The sequence below is a fragment of the Nicotiana tabacum genome, chromosome 2 (genome assembly GCF_000715075.1).
Source record: "Nicotiana tabacum cultivar K326 chromosome 2, ASM71507v2, whole genome shotgun sequence".
NCBI classification, from domain to species: Eukaryota; Viridiplantae; Streptophyta; class Magnoliopsida; order Solanales; family Solanaceae; genus Nicotiana; species Nicotiana tabacum.
In genome coordinates, this window is record NC_134081.1 from 75,233,306 (window position 1) to 75,256,211 (window position 22,906).

Consider the following 22,906-nt stretch of genomic DNA (forward strand, 5'->3'; position numbering starts at 1 on the left):
AGCAGTGTTAACTACCTTATTAAAAAATAAATAAAACAAAATTTTAGTAGTGTATGTTATGCAGCCGGAATACTTTCATCTGGCATTGATTCTCAAGACCCCACTAAACACATAAAAATAGTAAACTTAGATTTGTAACCAAAATTGCGAAGTAACGCTGGTTTCTCTTTCTTCCTTTCCTCCTCCCCCAAAACCACCACCAGAAATATCATATCCAACATTTAGTATTGAATGAAATAAGTGCGAACAATCGTAAGCACAGAACTCATACACAATACCACATAAAATTGCAATAAGTATAGTATAAGTGAAGAGCATACATATATCGGTTGATAACTATTGACTAAGCAGAATGTAAAATCTCAAACTATTCATTCTTGATTGTTGACTCGTAAGCAGAACACTAAACATGCATTTCTTAAAGGATAATTCACAGAATGTATTATAGTATAGAATGTTTCTACCTTATACTCTGCATGAATACGTGGGGAGTGGGCAGAAATACTTAACAGAAATTGATATACATAAAACTACCATATCTTGCAAGATCGAACTCATAAAATCTTGATTAAAGCACATCGACCCTTGCCACTTTAGCCTAGACAAAAATCAAATTAGTAGAGCATTTCACTTGGTCGCCGATAATTCAACCATATCAAACAACCTCTACCAATAAAGAGCATTGGTCTGTGATTAAATTCTTTCATTCAGAAAGAAAGAGATAAATGGAGAATACTACTTGGTTAACAAACAGATACTTACCTATGCATACCTAGTATTCACTGTAATTTATAGGTAATATCCCACATCCTGTAGCTCATACAGCCTTCGATCAAGATTTTGCAGCTTCTGTTGTAACCTGGAAATTCTTGACCAGCTCCAAAAATGAAGCTCTTCCAAAATTTCAAGGTAATCTTCAGAGCTGTACATCAAAGAACCACGATGCAGGGCCTGACGAACTTCAACTTCAACATCAATGTCCTTTCTTCCAAATGTTTGTTGAATATAACTGAAATACTCCTTGAATATCCTAAAACATTCACTTCTGGGGTCATGCCTTTCAAGTAAACCAGCATGACTTGGAAAACCGTTTATGTCATTGACATAAGTTGGAGAATTTCTACTACTGTCAATCCAACTTAGTTGCTGCTGGAAGGAGTAAATTGGAGAACTTTTGGAGCTCTTATGTTTCTTTTGTTTCGTTCTTTGCATATTCTTATGAGATGGGTCGAATATAAACTTGAAGGTACAACACTCACCCAATGGAAAAGACTCATCACATCTTTCACCACCTCCTCTTTTATTGTTGTAACCAGGGTAATTTTTAATGTTGAAATCAGCAGACTCGATACAAGTCAAGGACTGTGCTGATGCAAGTCCAGCAAGATCCCAACAGCAGAATGGATGAGTCGTTTTATGGGTAACGTGAACTTCACCATCTGGTCGCAACCTTTTCCTTGCACTCCCGAAGAACTTTACCACAAGATTCCTATGAAGGCTGCAAATAGAACAAAAGGCACGCATTACATTAAGAAAAGGCAAAATCATGTGAAAAGGCCAATTAAGCAACTAATATAGAGGACAAAATTTATTCCCCTCCGGGTATGATCAAATTGGCCTAAATGACCCAAATAAACTGGTCACAAAAATCAAAAGGCTTGGATTGAAGAAAACATTCACAATATTTGATTCCTTTGATTGCAGAAAACAACTTTGTCTTTTAAGGGTATAACTCGTCTACAAACTCTAACTACATATCACTTGAGCTACTCTTCACTATGGATATCCTAAACACCCTTGTGGTACTCCACACTCATTGTCTTCGAGTCGCATTTAGGAGTTACAATATTGGTAAAATGTGTATATTTATCCAAAATATGAGTTGTGGGTGCTGAGCAGACACACCCCAATAACCGGAGACAAAAGATTCGTATGAGAAAATATAAGTAAATGATCCTCTACTTGAACTAATTGAGTAAACCATTGACAGCAGTTCCACAAGCATAGCGTAAATCTACCTCTATCCATCCTCCTCCTTGTACTAATTGAGTAATCCATTGAAAGTAGTTCCACGTACAACTTGGTTATTTCATTGGGTACTGGCTAGCTCCCATCAACACAGGTACGATGAAAATAGTTAACGTCTTTCTTTTCTGAGTTTTGAACCATGGTCCTCCAGAGTTTTCATTCATCCACTTTATTGATACCTTTAGGTTCAAATTCCATCTTCTACTCATATACATGGTACCTTCGTCTAACATCATTGAATAATTTGAGAAAAAAAAAGTAGAACAATTCCAACGGAAAACATATAAACAGAGTTTAAACCACGTAATAAGAAATGTATACAACTACTATTTAATAACTAGAAAAAAGGGATCCGTACTGGATAAGACGATTATTATTCTCACTGCCATGGAAACCTGCATGAGGGAAGTTAAAGATGAGTCGATCGAATTTCCGGTTTGCAAGATCAGGATGAAGCTGCATTTTTGTAGCATCCACACCGTGCAATACTGTTCCTTCCAAAGACTTTAACTTTTCTAAGTTCAATTTCCCATTCTTGTACATTTTGATCACCTCATCTAAAACGACAAACTAAAAAGACAAAAAAGGGGTAAACAACAAAATTTCGGATTTTGCAAAAAAGAAAAACCTCCCATCAAACATTAAGTAAAATAAAAACATCCCAGGAAGATAATAGAGTGGAAATGGATATATATTATATACCATGAGATTGAAGAGAGGAAGCAACAATGTTGGAAGCGGAGCCAAAAGCAAGAGCTAAACAGAGAGAAAAAGAGAAGTCTCCTTCACCCACTAACAGTATTTCATGAAATGAAGAATAATGTTGTATCCTTTTCTCTTCTTCTTCTTCTTCATCCTCGCTGATCACTCTTGGGTCTTCTGCCATCTTTGTTGTAGGCAAGATGGTGATTCTGGTGTGTGCTTATGAATATGTACTCGGAAACCGAAAAGAGAAAACAGAATTTGAATTTTACTGAGGAAGGATGGGCAATTAAATTGCGATTTTGACATCATAGTACAACGTTTTAAGGGTATGTTTGGTATCAAAAAAACATTTTTCTTTAAGAAATAGTACTATTTATTTTCTTGTGTTTAATAAGAAAGATTTTTTTTTTATCTCAAATACATTTATGAATAATCTATACAAATACTATAACCAGAGGTGAGGGTGCGATCAGGGTCGGGATCGAGGTGGGGTGTTGGGGGTTTATTAGGGGTGGGCATAAGAGTGTCAAGTGGGCCAGTCCCGAATTAAACAGGCCGGCCCGCGGGCTAAGTGGGCACACCAGATTTTAAAAAATAATAAATATGGATTATCTTATTATATAATTATATAAAGGGGACAAAAAATAATGGAGAATAAAAGAGTTATTTTATTATATTATTATATAAAAGGGACAAGAAGTAATGGGGAATAAAAGAGTTATTTTATTATATTTATATATAAAGGGGACAAGAAGTAATGGAGAATAAAGAGGTTATATTATTATAAGTTATTAAAAAAATACATACACACATATATAACTAATTAAAAAAAGCACATACACACACACATATATATATAAATTTAAACGGATATATTTTTTTTTATATATATATATATATATATATATATATATATATATTTAAACGGATATATTTAAATTTATTTATTTTTTTAAAGTTGACCATTGGGACCGTTTGGCCCGCGAAGAGACCGGTCCGATCCCGGCCCTGGCGGGCTCAAAGCATAGGACCGACCCACGCGACCGGCCCAGGCCCACTAAATTCGGTCTTAACGGTCCTGACCCGTTTGGCCCGTTTGACCCGCGGTCCCGGGCCTGGACCGGCCCACTGGCCAGTCTTAGGTGGGCATTAGGTACTTCGGTTCAGTATTTTAGAATTTTAGTTCGGTATTCGGTTTATCAATTGTGTATACCAAATACCGTACTAAAATATTTCGGCTTGGTATTTCTTATTTTGGTTCGGTACGGTTTCGGTTTAAACCAAATCTTCACTATCTCCCCCACTCCATTAACTTATGTAATTAAGGCTGGGCCAAACGGGCTAAACGGAACAGGACCGTTAGGACCGGATTTTATGGGTATGGGCCGGTCTCGTGGGCCGGTTCTATGCTTTGGGCCCGCCAAGACCGGGACCATTTGGCCTGCCAGGGACCGGACCGGTCCCTCCGCGAGCCAAACGGTCCCAACGGTCAACTTTTAAAATAAAAAAAAATTTATTTTTTTTTAAATATAAAAAATAACCGTTGGGCTGTCAAAAATAGTCGTTTGCTATTTATAAAATAGCCATTTATAGTCATTGGGTGGAATTTGAGAAGAATTTTTGGATGTGGAAGAAAGAGTGAGAGAAAGAGTAAAGAGAAAAATGGGAAAAATATATATATGTGTGTGTGTATGTATTTTTTTTAATTAGTTATATATGTGTGTATGTGTTTTTTTAATTACTTATAATAATATAATAAGATAACTCTTTATTCTCCATTACTTCTTGTCCCCTTTATATAATAATATAATAAGATAACCCCTTTATTCTCCATTACTTTTTGTCCTCTTTATATAATAATATAATAAGATAACTACTTTATTCTCCATTATTTCTTGTCCCCTTTATATAATAATATAATAAGATAATTCATATTTAATTTTTTTTAAAAACTCTGTTGGGCTCACTTAGCTCATTTAGCCCGCGAGCCGGGACCGTTTAGCCCGGGACCAAACGGTCTCGGTCCCAATCCCGGGTCGGTCCATACAAAAAGACCGTTTGGACCGTTTAATTTGGGATCGGTCCGGGACCGAAACTGTTTGGACCGGCCCACTTAGCCCGTTTAGATCTGGGATCGTCCCATTTGCCACCCTTAAATGTAATCCATGTTGATCATTGTGCTAACACATGACTATGTTCTTTTTAACGCAGGATTACTTCATTAGGAGTCTATCAAAAGCATTACTACTGGATCTCATATACCAAAGCCAAGAAGATTACATTGGGACTACAGTTTATATTTCAGAAGTTGTCGTAGCTTTTTCAAATAAATTGTCATGCTATGTTATGTTCTGCCTATTCAAATTTGTAGTTCTTTGGGTTGAAAAAATATGTTTCAACTTTTGAAACCAATACGACTAGTATTATTTATTAGCATTTGACTAAAAATGAAGGCAATGCAAGGGAAGCATCTTATAATACCATTGGCTAATACAAGAGAAAAAGTTGCACCAAGTATTACAACTTACACGTAAAAAGCAACAGCTCCTTTGATGCTTCGAGTATAAAGCCATACTTTATCCTAAAGCAAAAAGGAAGGATAGTTGAACAATCCATTCAAGCTCAATGCGGAAGATAGTTGTACATTTTTCATCTCTGCTTCAAAATTTCTGAAAGTTCTTAATATGCTTGGTGGAACTTTGCTAAAGCCTAAGGGTAATGAATTAGAGAATTAGGGGTTTTGGACTTTTGGGGTGTGGGCTTAAAGTTATTGGGCTAAAAAATATAAAAAAAAGTTGGGCTTGGACTAAACTATTTCGGTAGTTCGATATACCGAAATATTAAAAACCTAATACTGTATATCGAACCAAAATATCGAAATTTATGTACCGAAATAAACCGAAACAAAATATCAAATTAATTCGGTTCGGTTCGGAATTCGAATTTTATGCTCATCCCTAGGGTTTATGAGAGAATATTATGGGGTAGTAACAAAACATGAAAAACAAAAAATATCTTCCTGAATTAGGTTTATGTTACATATCAAACACAAAGTAAAACTTTATTTGCGCTAAATATTTATATTACATCGTACATATCCGGTGTAAGATAAGTGTTTACCCCAAAAAGACCCCAAATGAACGTTATTTCTCGTGGGGGTTGGGATTTGGAGTTGGGGGGGGGGGGAGCAATACGGAAAAACCACATGATTTTTGGTGTATTGATCTGTCGGTCCACTTAACCTCTCTTGGAAGGAATACAAAGAAAGAAGCTTCCGATTACTGATGAGTCAAACTGTTTTAAAAGTTTAAATTTGAATGAAATAAACTTAACGAATATCCTAACTATAGACTATAGTTATAGGAAAGCACTCTCCAACATGGTCCAATTTAAGTTTTCCTTTTGTTATGATAATTTTGTATTTCGACTTAAAAATATAGACTGAAATCAATGATACTAAACGATGTGAACATATTTTCTTACTAAAAATAGAGAGTATTTTTCCTAAATTTATCTCTTTTGATGATTAAGGATGTATGTTAAGTAAATTTAATCAAGACTTTTTCAAAATTAATGAGGGATTTAAAAGAGTAATTTTGAACCGGTACAGTTATTTGAATGGAACATTATAAAGTAAGGGGTCGAGAAACGCAACAAGTAAAGTTATCTATTTGGCTATTCGGATTATAAACAACTCATGGACGGAAAAATATCAAACCATGCAAATTCTTTCATCTAAGATATATTTCACAAGAATTTTTAACATAAGGTAGAAGGTACAACTTTGCAGCACCAAAATTCTCTCTAAAAAAAATGATCGTCTTGACTTTTTAAATTTTCCCGATGGCAGTTTTTCTATTTTTCATCGTTGAATTTTCAGTCAAGAGAATTATTGATCCCATTCAAAAAGCGAAGAGAATGTTGTTTTTCATTCATTAATTAATGGTTAAGTTAAGCGAAATTTACTCTAGGCAAAATACATAAAGACCTCATTAAACTTGTCCAGAAAATATGTTTGAACACTTAAATTAAACGAGTAATTTTTTACCCCACAAATACATTGTGAGTGAATTTTGTTCCACCCTTCATGACACCAGACCCAGCGCGTGGCATCTTCTTATTTGAGGGGTTTTCTCTGATTTTCTGTTTTGCACATAATGCGGTCAACTAACTTGGTTAGGCTTGCATGGAAGATGATAATCCTACAAGAGAAGCCAACAATCTGCAATATCTATGCTCTAATCGATGCGATTTGGGGGAAAATCTACACTAGGTTTTGAGTTCATCAGACCATTTCTCGTTGTGTTTAGACAGAAATGAGATCGGGGTTAGAAAACTAGGGTAAAAATTAAACAAAGTGGGAAAACCAGGGTAAAAATTAAACAAAGTGGGTCGGGTATTTTAATCGAGTGAGTTCAGTAGTGATGGACTGGGTCATTAAAATGGCAAACTTCATTAATGATGTGGCATTACCAGAAAGAGCGTGACTCACACTCGTTGTTATAATTCTGTATTGCTGTAATAAACAATTAAACTTTCTGAAAAAAAAACAGAAAGTTAGTAATACTTGTTTAACGAAATAGATTCTGAAAAAAAAAAAGTATAGGAATAAATCGAGCCCACTGAATACACAGTGTGTCCTTAAGAAAATTATTCTCTTCAAGTACCCGAGGTGCTGGAATATATCCTCCCAGGATAGAACGATTTAACTCACCAGTGTATTGGTACCAAAAAACCCTGATGAACTGCGAACCACTCAATGGTCGTAAAATACACTGGAAAATATTATGCAGAAGAAGAAGAAGAAGAAGCTCAGAAAATTTCGTAAGGAAAGATTCTGGGATTCAAACTCTATTTATAGAGTTGCTGGCATTATTTATGAAAAGGTTTGCAACCTTTCAGAAACAGCCATGGCTGTTGGAAAAGAGGTGTTTGAAATATTACGGAAAAAATATATTTAAAATAATTCGGAAAAGAAAACGGGCCTGACCGAACCGGGTCGCGGGTCATGGGTTATTCCGGATTGAATTTTTCGTTAATTATTTAATTAATTAATTAATTAATTAAAAGAAATTTTGTCCAAAAAGATTAATCAATCAATCGATCTTTGACCAAATCCAAATCCAAATCCGAATCCGAAGCCGAAGCCGAGCGAGCGAGCGACGACGACAGCGCGAGGCTTGTATTTTTCTTAACTCTTTAAGAGCTAGAAGAAGATCAATTATATATATACCCATCAAAAGCCTTTTCTTCCTCCGATATGGGACAATGTCCCTTTCCCAAGGGAAACTCAAATATTTCATTTTTTCTCCATTTCTCATTCACCTTCTTTAAGCTACACAAGCTTAAAATCCCAACAATCCCCCACATGAATGGGGAATGGTTATAAAATAAAGGAATGCACGGATGCGTGTGTGTTTTACATGCAAGAATTAATTGCATCTGGATAAGTAGGTTTCCCTTTGAACTTTTCATAGTGAACTTATATCGGATATACTCGGTCAATTGGTAGATTTGATATCTTTGAACCATCGAGCTTTGTTGTATACCTCGACAACATAAGTCACACAATTAATCCTTAACCATCTATGGTTCTCACGGTTGTGTTCGTTTCAGCCATGAACACTGCCTGGTTTCATGAGTGCTTAGAGAATGGGCCTTTACTTTCATTCCCCTTGAAGCGGCTTACACTTCACACTCACATAGGTGATTTCTAAACATGTAATCCTATAGACACACTATCTGGTCATATCCTGCCAGACTTAGCAAATCATTAAAAAACCTTTAAGCTTTGTTGACTCATCAAAAAGCCTTAATGCTTTACCTCGATTTCTGAACATTGTCTTCATCACGAGAATGGGTTGAGTTATTTGACAATGTTGAACCATCATTCATAACTTTGTTTGATCTCTTTGAACCTAGCTCGTGGGATCTCCAGTCTGCTAGGTAGAGTTACCGTCATGATAACTTGTCTTAGACCTTAACCACATTCCCTTTGATGATCTTTCAACTGCCTCTCTAGATAGGCCTTTTGTAAGTGGATCCGACACGTTATCCCTTGACTTTATGTAGTCAATTGTGATAACACCACTAGAGAGTAGTTGTCTAACGGTATTGTGTCTCCGTCGTATATGACGAGATTTTTCGTTATACATAACGCTCCCTGCCCTGCCTATTGCCGCTTGACTATCACAATGTATACAAATAGGTGCCAAAGGTTTGAGCCAAAATGGAATATCTTCCAAGAAATTCCGGAGCCATTCAGCTTCTTCACCAGCCTTATCTAAAGTTATAAATTCAGATTCCATTATAGAACGGGTGATGCACGTTTGTTTGGATGATTTCTAAGACACTGCTCCACCCCCAATTGTGAAAACATATCTACTCGTGGATTTAACTTCAGATGATCCAGTGATCCAATTTGCATCACTATATCCCTCGATCACGGAGGGATATTTGTTATAATGCAAAGCGTAATTTTGGGTATGTTTGAGATACCCCAAAACTCGTTTCATTGCCATCCAATGTATGTGATTGGGATTACTTGTAAACCGACTCAGTTTACTAATAGCACATGCTATATCTGGTCATGTACAATTCATGATATATATAAAACTTCCCAATACTCTTGCATAATCCAATTGTGAGTCACTTTCACCTTCATTCTTTTGAAGTGCATAACTCACGTCAATTGGAGTCTTGGCAATTTTGAAATTCAAATACTTGAACTTGTCAAGTACCTTTTCAATGTAGTGAGACTGTGATAATGCTAGACCTTGTGGAGTCTTGTGAATTCTGATTCCTAAGATCACATCAGCAACTCCTAAGTCTTTCATATCGAATTTGCTAGCCAACATGCGCTTAGTAGCATTTATATCTGCCATGTTTTTGCTCATTATCAACATGTCATTAACATATAAACAAACAATGACTTCATGACCCGGAGTGTTTTTAATATAAACACATTTGTCGCACTCGTTGATTTTAAACCCATTTGCCAACATTGTTTGGTCAAATTTGGCATGCCATTGTTTGGGTGCTTGTTTAAGTCCATAAAGTGACTTAACAAGTTTGCACACTTTCTTTTCTTTATCAGTTACCACAAAACCCTCAGGTTGTTCCATGTAAATCTCTTCCTCTAATTCTCCATTTAAGAAAGCTATTTTAACATCCATTTGATGGATTTCAAGACCATACACGGCCGCTAGTGCCAGTAACACCCTAATAGATGTTATCCTCGTTACTGGCGAGTAAGTGTCAAAGTAATCAAGGCCTTGCTTTTGTCTATAACCTTTGACAACAAGTCTTGCCTTATATTTTTCAATAGTGCCATCAGCTTTCACTTTCTGTTTAAAGATCCATTTCGAACCTAAAGGCTTATTTCCTGGAGGAAGATCTACCAATTCCCATGTATGGTTATCCAAAATTGATTGAATCTCACTATTGACTGCCTCTTTCCAAAACGTTGAATCAGAAGATGACATAGCTGCTTTAAAAGTTTGAGACTCATTTTCAAGCAAGAATGTCACAAAATCTGGTCCAAAGAAAGTAGATATTCTTTGACGTTTGCTACACCTTAGATCTTCTATACTTGGAGTATTTTCCTTTGGTTCTTCCCGAGGTCATTTAGGTCTTTCACTTAACGACTCACATTCAGTTTTATACAGATAGATGCTTTCAAATAATTCAGCATTATCTGATTCCATTACCGTATTAATGTGAATTTCGGAATTATCGGATTTATGAACCAAAAACCGACATGCTTTAGTGTTTGTAGCATATACAATGAAAACGCAATCAACAGTTTTTGGTCCGATTTTAACCCTTTTAGGTAAAGGAACTTGTACCTTTGCTAGACACCCTCACACTTTGAAATATTTCAAGTTGGATTTTCTTCCTTTTCATTTTTCATATAGAATAGATTGCGTTTTGTTGTGGGGTACTCTATTGAGTATTCGGTTAGCTGTAAGGATAGCTTCGCCCCACAAACTCTGCGGTAATCTGGAACTTATTAATAAAGAACTCATCATTTCCTTTGATGTCCGATTTTTTCTTTCCGCAATTCCATTGGATTGAGGTGTGTAAGGTGCAGTAGTTTGATGGATAATTCCATATTCCGAACATATTTCTGCAAATGAAAATTCATATTCTACACCCCTATCACTTCTAATTATTTTGATCTTTTTATTCAATTGATTCTCCACTTCATTCTTGTATTGCTTAAATGCTTCAATTGCTTCATCCTTACTATTAAGCAAATAAACATAACAATATCGAGTGCAATCGTCAATAAAAGTAATAAAATACTTTTTTCCACCTCGAGATGGTGTCGACTTCATATCACAAATGTCAGTATGAATTAAGTCTAAAGGATTTGAATTCCTTTCAATAGACTTATAAGGATGTTTTACAAACTTAGACTCAACACATATTTGATATTTTAATTTATTACACTCGAATTTAGGCAACACTTCTAAATTAATTAACTTTCGCAAGGTTTTGTAATTGACATGTCCTAAACGAATATGTCATAAATCATTTGACTCCAATAAATAAGAAGAAGTTGCAATTTTATTCATATTGTCAACAACCATTACATTTAGTTTGAAGAGGCCCTCTGTGAGGTAGCCCTTTCCAACATACATTTTATTCTTGCTTATAACAACTTTATCAGAAACAAATACACATTTGAATCCGTTCTTAACAAGCAAAGAAGTAGAAACTAAATTCTTCCTAATAGTAGGAACATGAAGAACGTTGTTGAGCGTTAACACCTTGCCGGAAGTCATCTTCAGGAATATCTTCCCATAACCTTCAATCTTGGCTGTTGCAGTATTTCCCATGGAAAGCTCTTCTTCGGGACCAGCAGTAGAGTAAGTCGCAAATGCTTCCTTGACAGCACAAACATGTCGAGTGGCTCCAGAGTCAATCCGCCACTCCTTCGGATTTCCAACTAGGTTGCATTCCGAGAGCATTGCACACAGATCATCAATGTCATAATTCTTCTCCACTATGTTGGCCTGTCCCTTCTTCTTATACCTTTTCGGGAGACGACAATCAGGGACTTTGTGACCAGTTTTTCCACAATTGTAGCAGCTGCCATTGAATTTCTTTTTGTTCTGCTCCTTAGTCTGTCCAGAAGACCTCTTTCTCTTCTTACTTTTTGGAGCAGTCTCCTCAATGATATTAGCTCCCATGATCGTTGAATTTTCACGAGACTTCTTCTCGGCTGTTTTGTTGTCTTCCTCAATCTTGAGACGAATCACAAGATCTTCCAACTTCATTTCTTTGCGCTTGTGCTTAAGATAGTTCTTAAAATCTCTCCACGAATGAGGCAAGTTTTCAATCATTGCAGCCACTTAAAATGCTTCATTCACGACCATACCTTCAGCAATAAGGTCATGAAAAATAAGTTGAAGCTCCTGAACTTGGGTTCCAACAGTTTTACTGTCTATCATTTTATAGTCTAGAAACTTGGCAACCACGAACTTCTTCAAGCATGCATCTTCAGTCTTGTACTTCTTCTCAAGTGCGTCCCATAATTCTTTCGAAGTATTCATCGCACTGTACACATTGTACAAGTCATCCTCTAAAGCGCTTAAGATATAGCCTTTGCAAAGAAAATTTGTCTGCTTCCACGCCTCAACAATCATGAATTTCTCGTTGTCCGGCATGTCCGCAGCAGGCACTGGAGGTTCTTCACTAGTGAATTTCTGCATACCAAGTGTGGTAAGCCAGAAGAACACCCTTTGCTGCCATCCTTTGAAGTTGGCTTCGAAAAATTTTCCCGGTTTTTTTGCCGGTGGAACAGCAGTCCGGCTTGACGAGGCTATCGTCGTTGCCGCAATAGTCGCAGAAGAATTTTCGTTATCAATTGCCATTTCTCACTGTAAATAACAGAAGAGTTCAATTAATGGCAAAATCAAAACAGTAAACAATACTGTTATTAACAAAAACAGTATGTATAATAAATAAAACCGAAGTTTTTATATACTGTTTCACAGAAAAACGATGAAGTTTTTATGTTTTTCAAATCGTTTTACGAATTTCAATACTCTGATGAAGTTTTTTATATCTTCAAATCAGAATAGTAAAATTCAGAAGGAGTAGAAAATCACACAGGTTTTAATCCCCACAAACAAAACACAGAATATAAAAAAAAAATTCTTAAGAATGTTATAATTCTGTATTACTGTAATAAACAATTAAACTTTCTGGAAAAACAAAACAGAAAGTTAGTAATACTTGTTTAACGAAATAGATTCTGGAAAACAAAAAATACAGTATAGGAATAAATCGAGCCCACTGAATACACAGTGTGTCCTTAAGAAATTATTCCCCTTAAGTACCCGAGGTGCTGGAATATATCCTCCTAGGATAGAACGATTTAACTCACCAGTGTATTGGTACCAAAAAACTCTGATGAATTGCGAACCACTCAATAGTCGTAAAACACACTGGAAAATATTGTGCAGAAGAAGAAGAAGAAGAAGAAGAAGAAGAAGAAGAAGAAGAAGAAGAAGAAGAAGCTCAGAAAATTTCGTAAGGAAAGATTCTCGGATTCAAACTCTATTTATAGAGTTGCTGGCATTGTTTGTGAAAAGGTTTGCAACCTTTGAGAAACAACCATGGCCGTTGGAAAAGGGGTGTTTGAAATATTGTGGGAAAAATATATTTAAAATAATCCGGAAAAGAAAACGGGCCTGACCGAACCGGGTCGCGGGTCATGAGTTATTCCGGATTGAATTTTTCGTTAATTATTTAATTAATTAATTAAATAATTGAAAGGAATTTTGTCCAAAAAGATTAATCAATCGATCTTTGACCGAAGCTGAGCGAGCAACGACGACGACGGCGCGAGGCTTGCCTTTTTCTTAACTCTTTAAGAGTTAGAAGAAGAGCAATTATATATATACCCATCAAAAACCTTTTCTTCCTCCGATATGGGACAATGTCCCTTTTCCAAGGGAAACTCAAATATTTTATTTTCCCTCCATTTCTCATTCACCTTCTTTAAGCTACACAAGCTTAAAATCCCAACACTCGTTACTCTTTAACTGGTATATTGTCATGGAGGGTGGAACAAAATTTACTCACAATGTGTTTAAGGAGGTAAAAAGCCACCCATTTAGTTTAAGTGTTTAAACCTATTTTCTGGACAAGTTTATCGGGTCTTTATGAATTTTGCCTTTACTCTCTAATATGAACTTCTATCATGGAGTTGGAAATTTGGTGCAACCTGCTTTTTTCTTTTTCTTTTCTTACTCGCTTCATATTACCAGAGATTGATATAAACGAAACTACCATATCATAAAATTTCGGTTAAAGAACCTCGATCATTGCCACTTTATTACTAGGGCATTTCAAACCTGGTCACCCATAATTACAGTTAACATCAAGCATATTAGCTAGTCAACAATCAAATTATAGAGCATTTCAAACTTTTTCTCCCATAATTCAACCTTTCTATAGAACATTGGGTAGAAAAATATGGAGAATAGTAGCACTTAAGTTAACAACAGATACTTGGATATACATATCCAATATTCACTGTACAGACATAATAATTTATATTACAGGTAATATCCCATACCCTGTAGCTCATACAGCCTTCGATCGATATCTAGCAGCATCTGTTCTAACCTGAAAAATCTTGACTGCTTCCAAAATGGAATCTCTTCCAAAATTTTCGAGTACGGGTCAGGGAGCCACCCATTCTCGGCCCTGAACATCAAAGAAGCACGCTGCAGAGTTTTACGAACTTCAACTTCAACATCAATGTTCTTTCTTCCAAATGTTTGTTGAATATCGCTGAAATGCCCCTTGAAGATGCTAAAACATTCACTTCTGTTGTCATGCCTAGCAGGTAAACCAGCATAACTTGGAAAACCATTCATATCATAAGTTGGAGAAGTTCTACTGTAAATCGAACTTAGTTGTTGCTGGAAGGGGTAAATAGGAGGACTTATGCAGTTGGAAACTTTTTGAATTTTCTGAGATGGAGTATGTAAATAAAGTTCTCTCTTTTGTAGTTTGTTTTGTTTTCTTTTATGCATACTCTTACAAGATGGGTCGAGTATAAACATGAAAGTAGTGCACTCACGCAGTGGAAAAGACTCATCACATTTCGAGCCAGCTCCATATTTATTGTTGTAACCAGGGTAATTTTCAATTTTGAAATCAGCACATTCGACACTAATCAAGGAGTTTTGTCCTCCAAGTCCAACAAGATCCCAAAGGTTGAATGGCTGAGTCGTTTTATGGGTAACATGAATTTGACCATCGGCTCGCAACCTTGCTTTTGCACTCCCCATAAAACCTGCCACAAGATTCTTATGCATTCTGCACATAGGGAAAAAGGCACTTGAGAAAAGGCAAAGTCCAGTGAAAGAAAAGCCAATTAAGCAACTAGTCTAGTCTCTAGAGGACAAAAGCCAATACTTTCAGCATACGAAATTTATTCCCTTCCCAGCATGATCAAAATTGGCCTAAATGAGCCAAAAGAACTGGCCACAAAGAGATGGACATAACTAACGGTGCATTTGGTAGTTTATGTTGATGAAATCATTTTACAATATTTGCTCGTCTTAGATTGAAGAAAACAACGTTGTCTTTTAAGGGTAGAAGTCCCCTACAAAACTATATGTCGCTTGAGCAAATCTTCAATATTGATATCCTAAACACCCTACTCCATTCCTATATAATCAGAGGTACTCCACACGTTGTCTTCAACTCAAATTTAGTTGTTAAAAAACTGGTAAAAATGTATATTTTATACTAAATATGAGTTGCTGGTGAAAAGTAGATGCACTAATTTAAAAACCTAAATCCACCTCACAGTTATGCGTATGGGTTCCCAGGAACCCAGTAGCTTTTGTCCAGAACTTGTATTTGTATTAAAAATATATTTGATTATATATAATTATTTAGGTGGGATCAGTTGTAAAATATTCCATGGCAATACATGCTCTTGTTTTGGGTTCCCAAATTGTTTGACCCAGGTTCTATTAACCTTAAGCACTTTTCCTTTTGAATTTTACAACACTTTACAAAACACCACAAGGTCTCTTTTCAAAAATTAAAGAACAAATAGACAAGCAAACCAAAAACTCTTTGAAAGCGACTTTCGCCCAAATCCAAATTCCTGAAATTGAGATCAAACATTAAAACAAATTTCTCTTAGCTGATTCTTGACTTCTTGTTGCTTCCACTTACACTCACCCATTGTCAGGTCCTTCACTCTTTCTCCTATCTTTTTTGTTGTTCATTTATTTTATTATGTGTAATAATTTCTCTTAGCTTTTTATAATTGTTGTCATTACCCAGCTCTTGCAAAAGCAGTGTATAATATTCGTTGAGATTTGGAGTATGCTTGTGAAGTTAAGTTTGATATTGCTCGTCACTACTGCAACGATAAAGAGAGTTTTTTCTTACATGAAATACTCGTCGTCGAGTACAATTATAATAGTGATGTTTATATTCATACGTGTTTAAGTGGTTTGTTATTTTTGTAAATATATATATTGAATATTGGTACTCGCTCCTTAGTCCGGTCATTATGATATATTAACTTAAAGTCGCTATAAGAACCCATAAACTTCAAATCCTGGATTCGTCTCCGGCTCTCCCACCTAATAGGTTAGTATTTTTGGTTGGGATCTCTTGTTCAATCTATAACAATTGGTATTGGGAGCAGGTCGATCAATGCTTGAGGCCGCAACTCGGAGTGGTGGGCCTGGACCAACGAGGGGTGCCAACCGTGACCAACTAAGATGCCAGCCCTGACTTGGTCCTCAAGCGGGGGCGGGGCGAATATTGTGTGTCAACTATCCCTCAATGATTAAAAAGAGAAATACTAATGGGTTTATAGGCTGAAGGGCTCTCCCTACTAATTAACAGACTGGCCTTTTGGGTTGGACTCTCCTATTGAATCTATAACACTAGGTAAAATCCTTGTTTCAAACTCCACCTTCTACTCTATATATCCTTTTTTAGCAGTTCAAAAATTCCACGAAAAACATGTTACATACACATTATAACGCATAAGAAAAGTAGTAAAAAAGGTATCCAAGAAGAAAAAGAGGGAGTCATACTGGACAAGATGATTATTGTCCTCTCTGCCATAGAAACCTGCATGAGGGAAATTAAAGATAATCCGATGGAATTTCCGGGTCCTGATATCAGGATGATGCTGCAGTTTTGTGGCATCCACGCCATGCAATATAGTTCCTCCCAAAGCTTTCAACTTTTCTAAGTTCGATTTCCCATTCTTGTACATTTTGATCACTTTATCTAAAAAGGGCCCAAAAAAGAAACACCAAAGTTGGAATTTTGAGAAAACCCCATGTGTGATTAAGTAAAATAAAACAATCCAGAAAGAGAATAGAGTGAAAATGGATATAATACCATAAGATTGAAGAGAAGAAGCAACAATGTTGGAAGCGGAGCCAAAAGAGTGAGCCAAACAGAGAGAAAAGGAGAAATCTCCTTCACCCACTAACAATATTTCTTGATATGAAGAGTAATGTTGTATCCTTTTCTCTTCTTCTTCAATGATCACACTTGGGTTTTCTGTCACTTGGTCTGCCATAGCTGCGCAATTCTTTTTCCTTGGTGACACTGACACTGGTTTGTTTTATACCAAAAAGAGAAAACATCAAATTTGAATTATTTGAAGGATTTGTATTGAATGGAATTACGGATTTGACATCACTTTGTAACGTTTTAAGTGAGAGTTCCTTCTTGTGGCCACGAGGGGCAATACGGGAATCATAACATTTTCAATGAACCATCCGTCGGTCGTGTCCTCCTCAGCTTCTCTTGGAAGGAACGCAAACAGGAAGTTGTCAATTATTGTTGCAATTTATAAACTAAAATTACAGAGAAACAAATGGTATTAACTATTTAGCTTTGTCCCATTTTCATCAGACGCTATTATTACGGGGGGAAATCGTTTACATAGGTGATAATTGTTCTATTTGAACTTTTAAAATATAAATTAAATTAGCTTATAAGTATTTTAATCATAATATGGGCATAGATTCTGGAAAATCGTCATTCAAACTTTGGAAAAGAAAATCTCATATCCCACAAATTTTGAAATCTTTTAAGACCATTACTCTCATTTTTTTAACATCTAAATTAAGATTATTATCTAAATTAAAAGAGAAACATTTTCATTAAAATAATTGTAGATTTAGATAAAACCAAGCATATGAATTTACTTGATTATGAAAATCATTTATACCCCCAACTTTGCTTTAAAAATCAAACTCGCACTCATACATTCTCCTCCCATATGTATATTGACGGTTTAAAATGCCTATTTTATCCGTATATTATCAACCTTTGCCTTTTCTTTTTTACTTCTTTAAATCATTTCTTTTTTTAATCTAGAAATAACTTACCTATAGAAAAAGAAATATTATAAAGTGAGAAATAGTAATTAAGAATATAAGTTAAGGACGTTCTATAACGAAATAAATGAACAGAATAAAATATTAATTTTATTAATGTGAGAGAATAAAAATTCTAATATATATCTATTTACACAAGTGAAAATAAAAAAGGGTAACAACCTTATAAATATATCTCATCCCAGTTAATACAAAAATAATTAATAAAAATAGAGGTAGATTTCATAACAAATTTCTTAAAGTTTATCTATTTATATTGTAAATAATATTTAAGTTAAAAGTTAGAAAATATTCCATTAATGATGATCAAAACTCGTTTATCTATATAGACAATAGAGAATAGGATAGAAATGATATGCACACAGCACATACATATATACATGCTTAAAGCACATAATATTAAAATAACAATCTAAGTAATACTTGTTCTATTTGAACATTTAAAATTTAAAATAAATTAAGGTATAAGTATCTTAACCATATTATGGGATAACATCTCTCTGATTTTGGTTAAAAAAATCGTATCACACAAATATGGGAGTGGTCTTTCGGTTCCGAAGAACATGGATTTGGCATTCTGATTTTCACACTGATCTCAATCATGCTTGAAAAATTCTTTTCAAGTCTTCTCCGGTAACGATCCGACCGACTGATTGTTTTGAGCTCTAGTGCGTCGTTCAGCTGTTTGAGGCCATGAGCAGCTTCACTTCAGGTATTATGACTTGTACGTGTGGTCAGAATTGAGTTTCGGGAAAGTCCGGAGTTGATTTAGAAAGAAAATTCTCATTTCAGAAGCTATAAGTTGGAAGAATTTACTAAGGTGTGATTTTGAGTAAACGACCTCGGAATCGGGATCTGAAGGTTCCAACAGGTTCGTATGATGATTTTGGACTTGGGTATATGTCCGGATCGGGTTTTGATGATTCGGGAGTGTTTCGGCGCCTATTGTGGAAAGTTGGCATTTTGGAAGAATTTCACAAATTTGGGTTGAAGTGCATTTCAATGTTATCGATGTCCGTTTGAAATTCCAAGCTTGGAATAACTCCGTATGGTGATTCTGGTATTGGGAGCGTGTCCGGATATGGATTTGGAGGCCCGTAGACCATTTTGAGGTCATTTGGCGAAAGTTGAAATTTGAAGGTTTTTGAGAAGTTTGACCGGGAGTGAACTTTTTGGTATCGGGGCCGGATTCCGATTTCGAAAGTTGGAGTAGGTCTGTAATGTCAAATGTGACTTGTGTGCAAAATTTGAGGTCAATTAAATATGATTTGATAGGTTTCGGCATCAAAGATATAAGTTTGAAGTTTTATAGTTCATTAAGCTTGAATTGGGGTGCGATTCATGGTTTTAGAGTTGTTTGATGTGATCTGAAGGCCGATTAAGTTCATAATGTGTTTTGGGACGTGTTGGTATATTTGGTTGTGGTCCTGATGGTCTCAGGTGGATTCCGGATGGTTAACGGATCGAGTATGGACTTGGAAGAAATGCTGAGGCAGCTGATATCTGGGGCAATCGCACTTGCGTGAAAAGGGCCGTAAGTGCGAGCCCGTATGTGCGGTGATGTGGTCGCAGAAGCGACATTTGGATGGAGATGGGATGGCCGCATATGCGAGGATGTTTCCGCATCTGCGAGCCCGCAGATGCGAGAAAAGCTCCGCAGGAGCGGAATGCGAGCTGGCATCTCGAGTCGCAGAAGCGGAAAGTCTCTGCATGTGCGAGACAGCAGGTGCGGAGCTGTGTTGGGCAGAGGTTATGCGCATGTGCGAGGTTTTGGCCGCATCTGCGAGGCCGCAGATGCGGCTGATGTACCGCATGTGAGGAAGGTCGGCTGGGCAGATTGATTTAAGAACGAGACTTGGCTCATTTTTCCCCCATTTTTCACTTGGTTAGGGCGATTTTGGAGAGCTTCAAGGAGGGATTTTCATCATCTATTTTAAGGTAAGTGATTCCCACCTATTGCAAGTTAAATACTTGGTTTATATATGGATTTAAACATGAAAATTTGTAGAAATTTGGGATTTTGTAGAAAAACCTAGAAATTTGATATTTTTGGATTTTGACCACGAGATTGGACATGAAATTGGGAATAAATTATATATTTGAGTTCGTAGTGCTATGGGCCCGAGGGTGATTTTTATCGACTTTTCGAGCGGAGTTGGAAATTAATGTAAATTGATTTATAATGAGTATTAGATTATATATTTATGGATTTGCACATTTATTGACTAGTTTTGGAGCGATGGGCATCGGTTTGAGTTGTTAGAAGGGCTTGGGAGCCGGTTATGGAATTTCAGAGCGAGGTAAGTCTCCTTTCTAACCTTGTAAGAGGGAATTAACCCCATAGGTAAAATAATTCAATATGTGCTTCTATTTGTGGGGGCTACGTACGCACGAGAGGACGAGAGTCAGTGCGTAGCTACTAATATGCTTATGTCCGGGTAGTCTAGAACCCAGATCATGTTATAATTGTGATGCTTGCATCCTACTTGTTAATTTAAATTGCTTAAATCATATCGAAACTTGGTAAAGGAACTTTAAAAGGTTAAACTCAATTCTTCTTGACCGTAAATGAGAATTTGTATTTTTTGAATAGTTGCCTTAATAAATCTTGAATTTGGTTGTTTTAAATTGTATTTTTTCTTTTGTGGAGGGGGTCGAACGCCTCGGCAGGTTAAATAGATGCATCTATGATTTGTGTCGTTCGACCCTCGGTATTGCACAGTTTAAATATTTATGTTGGATCGGGTCGTACGACCTCGACATGATTTGCGCATGATATATTTTTGGAATTGATAATAATTGATATTGCTTTCATTGGCCCGAGATACAAAATGTTAAATGACGAAAATAAATTTAGAAATTTCTTATTAATAAAAGAATTGTTCACTTATTTCATGAATATTGAGCTTATAGACGTTCTATATAATTCATGCTTAATTATATCATTGATATTTTATTTATAGCCCATAGTAAGTATCGAAGTCGACCCCTCATCACTACTTCTTCGAGGTTAGGCGGGATACTTACTAGATACGCGTTGATTTACGTACTCATACTACACTTGCTGCACATTTTTGTGCAGGTGCATATATGTCTAGTGGCCTTGTGGGTACAGAGGCGCGGTTATTGCAGCGATTTAGGTGAGCTGTATTCCACGTTACGAGTCCGCAGCCAGCAGAGTCTCCTTCAGAATATTTATATTTCTCCTGTCTGAATTTGTATTCTAAACAGATGTTGTATTTTGTTTTGCATTCCTAGTTGAGGCTCATCCACTTGTGACACCGACTTAGGCTCATGTATTGCCCTGTATTGAAAATTATTAAAAATATTATTATTTACTCTGTAAATTTTATCTTTTACTATTTAATTAAAGAAAATATGATTTCAAAAATATTAAAATGAAAACCAAGTTAAGTATTTATTTTTTTGGCTTGCCTGACAGCGGTGTCCGACACCATCACGACATTTGATGGATTTTGGATCAAGTCTTCTCCAGGAAGATTGACTCGACAAATAAAGCACTGAATTGGTGAACTATTTCAGAATATTATAGTGTACTATTTGAGTTAGTTCACTCTGATGTACGGGGGCCTGCCCCTACTCTTTCTTTAACGGGTTATAATAATTTTGTGACTTTTTTGGATTCTTTCTCTCGTCTTACTACTGTTTATCAACAAATATCTAAGGATGAGGTTGAGTCTATTAAATATGGGTGAAAATCATTTACATCCCCCAAGTTTGTCTTAAAAATCAAACTTATCCTCCAACTTTTAACAAATATCATCCTGCTCCTCATATCAAAGGTGACTTCTTAAAATATCTATTTTACCATCTACAATTTTAATCTCCTATTTTTATTCTATATTTTAATTTTAATTTATGTTATCGACTTACCTATAGACATTTTATAAAAGCTTTTTCGATCAAATTAACTTGTCAGCCATTGTTTTGATATTTTTGTTTGACCAAAAAGGTAATTTTCGACTAAACTATTAAATTTATGTAATAATAAGTTAAACCTAGTTAAAGATAATAACTCTAGATGAGAATCTTAAAAATGTGCATCAGATGGGACATATCCAGTGAAATGTTGACAATGATAGGCACAAAACGTTCATAAAGAATGAGAAATAATGGAGGCGTAACTAGCAATAAATAACAATAAATGACATTTAAGTAAATAAGAGGAATGATTTACCAAATAAAGGATGAATTATACAAATGTTCCTCCTGACAATTATGAATGACAGATAAATCCAAGGATTGTTCGAACTATCCTCGAATCTGGTTGAAAAGTGACGAATAATATGGGCAAGAATCTTGATAAAAAGGTAATCTTTGTATCTTTACAAGAGAGAGAGAGAATCTTCTCCTGAAAAGTGTTCTTATTAAGTGAATATTACATGCCCCCTCTTTCTCTCTCTTTTCTTATTTATTTAAGACATATATCTAACAAACCCTAATGGTACAAGTGCAGAGAATATTCACTCTTTATATAGAATATTTTAATATCCTATTTCAAAAATTAACTGTTACTGCTCTGTCAGCGGTGCTCGATCTCGGTCATTATTGACATCTCGACCACGAATCATGCTGCTCCTTGGCCGACCTCGGCTGACTCTTCCCTTAATGCTATATTACCCTAAATATTCTAGGGTAGATTTTGTCTCATACATTTAGTCCCTCCGCTTATTGAGGTCGGCCTCAGGCGGGCTCAATGAGCGGATATTGTATAGTGTGATTGAAGCATTTGGACG

At 35.9% G+C, this 22,906-nt stretch overlaps 2 protein-coding genes across 3 annotated transcripts; both read right to left on the minus strand.

Moving 5' to 3' along the window:
- Positions 1-441: 441 nt before the first annotated feature.
- On the minus strand, positions 442-2,975 carry LOC107804331 (uncharacterized protein At4g26485-like). Of its 2 annotated transcripts, none has more exons than XM_075229101.1 (3): positions 2,731-2,975; positions 2,387-2,423; positions 442-1,498 (listed from the first exon to the last, which is right to left on the minus strand). In XM_075229101.1, the coding sequence occupies exons 1-3, from the start codon at positions 2,912-2,914 to the stop codon at positions 790-792; spliced, it is 930 nt and encodes a 309-aa protein (XP_075085202.1). In that variant the 5' UTR covers positions 2,915-2,975; the 3' UTR covers positions 442-789. The 2 variants fall into 2 exon arrangements, with proteins under 2 accessions (XP_075085202.1, XP_016483691.1); XM_016628205.2 differs by having other exon boundaries at positions 2,387-2,585.
- An 11,102-nt stretch (positions 2,976-14,077) lies between these two features.
- On the minus strand, positions 14,078-17,559 carry LOC107784212 (uncharacterized protein At4g26485). The gene is made up of 3 exons (XM_016605295.2): positions 17,140-17,559; positions 16,827-17,025; positions 14,078-15,075 (listed from the first exon to the last, which is right to left on the minus strand). Exons 1-3 carry the CDS (start codon positions 17,321-17,323, stop codon positions 14,307-14,309), a joined length of 1,152 nt encoding a protein of 383 aa, XP_016460781.1. The 5' UTR covers positions 17,324-17,559; the 3' UTR covers positions 14,078-14,306.
- Positions 17,560-22,906: the final 5,347 nt, after the last annotated feature.

Excerpts from the sequence above, each read along its gene's own strand:
- LOC107804331 (XM_016628205.2), bottom strand. The coding sequence starts at position 2,914 with ATGGCAGAAGACCCAAGAGTGATCAGCGAGGATGAAGAAGAAGAAGAA. Across the intron at positions 2,586-2,730 it reads TTCCTCTCTTCAATCTCATG|ATGAGGTGATCAAAATGTAC; the intron begins GTATATAATATA and ends TTGTCGTTTTAG. Across the intron at positions 1,499-2,386 it reads AATAATAATCGTCTTATCCA|CCTTCATAGGAATCTTGTGG; the intron begins GTACGGATCCCT and ends TTCTATTTGCAG.
- LOC107784212 (XM_016605295.2), bottom strand. The coding sequence starts at position 17,323 with ATGGCAGACCAAGTGACAGAAAACCCAAGTGTGATCATTGAAGAAGAA. Across the intron at positions 17,026-17,139 it reads TTCTTCTCTTCAATCTTATG|ATAAAGTGATCAAAATGTAC; the intron begins GTATTATATCCA and ends GGCCCTTTTTAG. Across the intron at positions 15,076-16,826 it reads GACAATAATCATCTTGTCCA|AATGCATAAGAATCTTGTGG; the intron begins GTATGACTCCCT and ends CCCTATGTGCAG.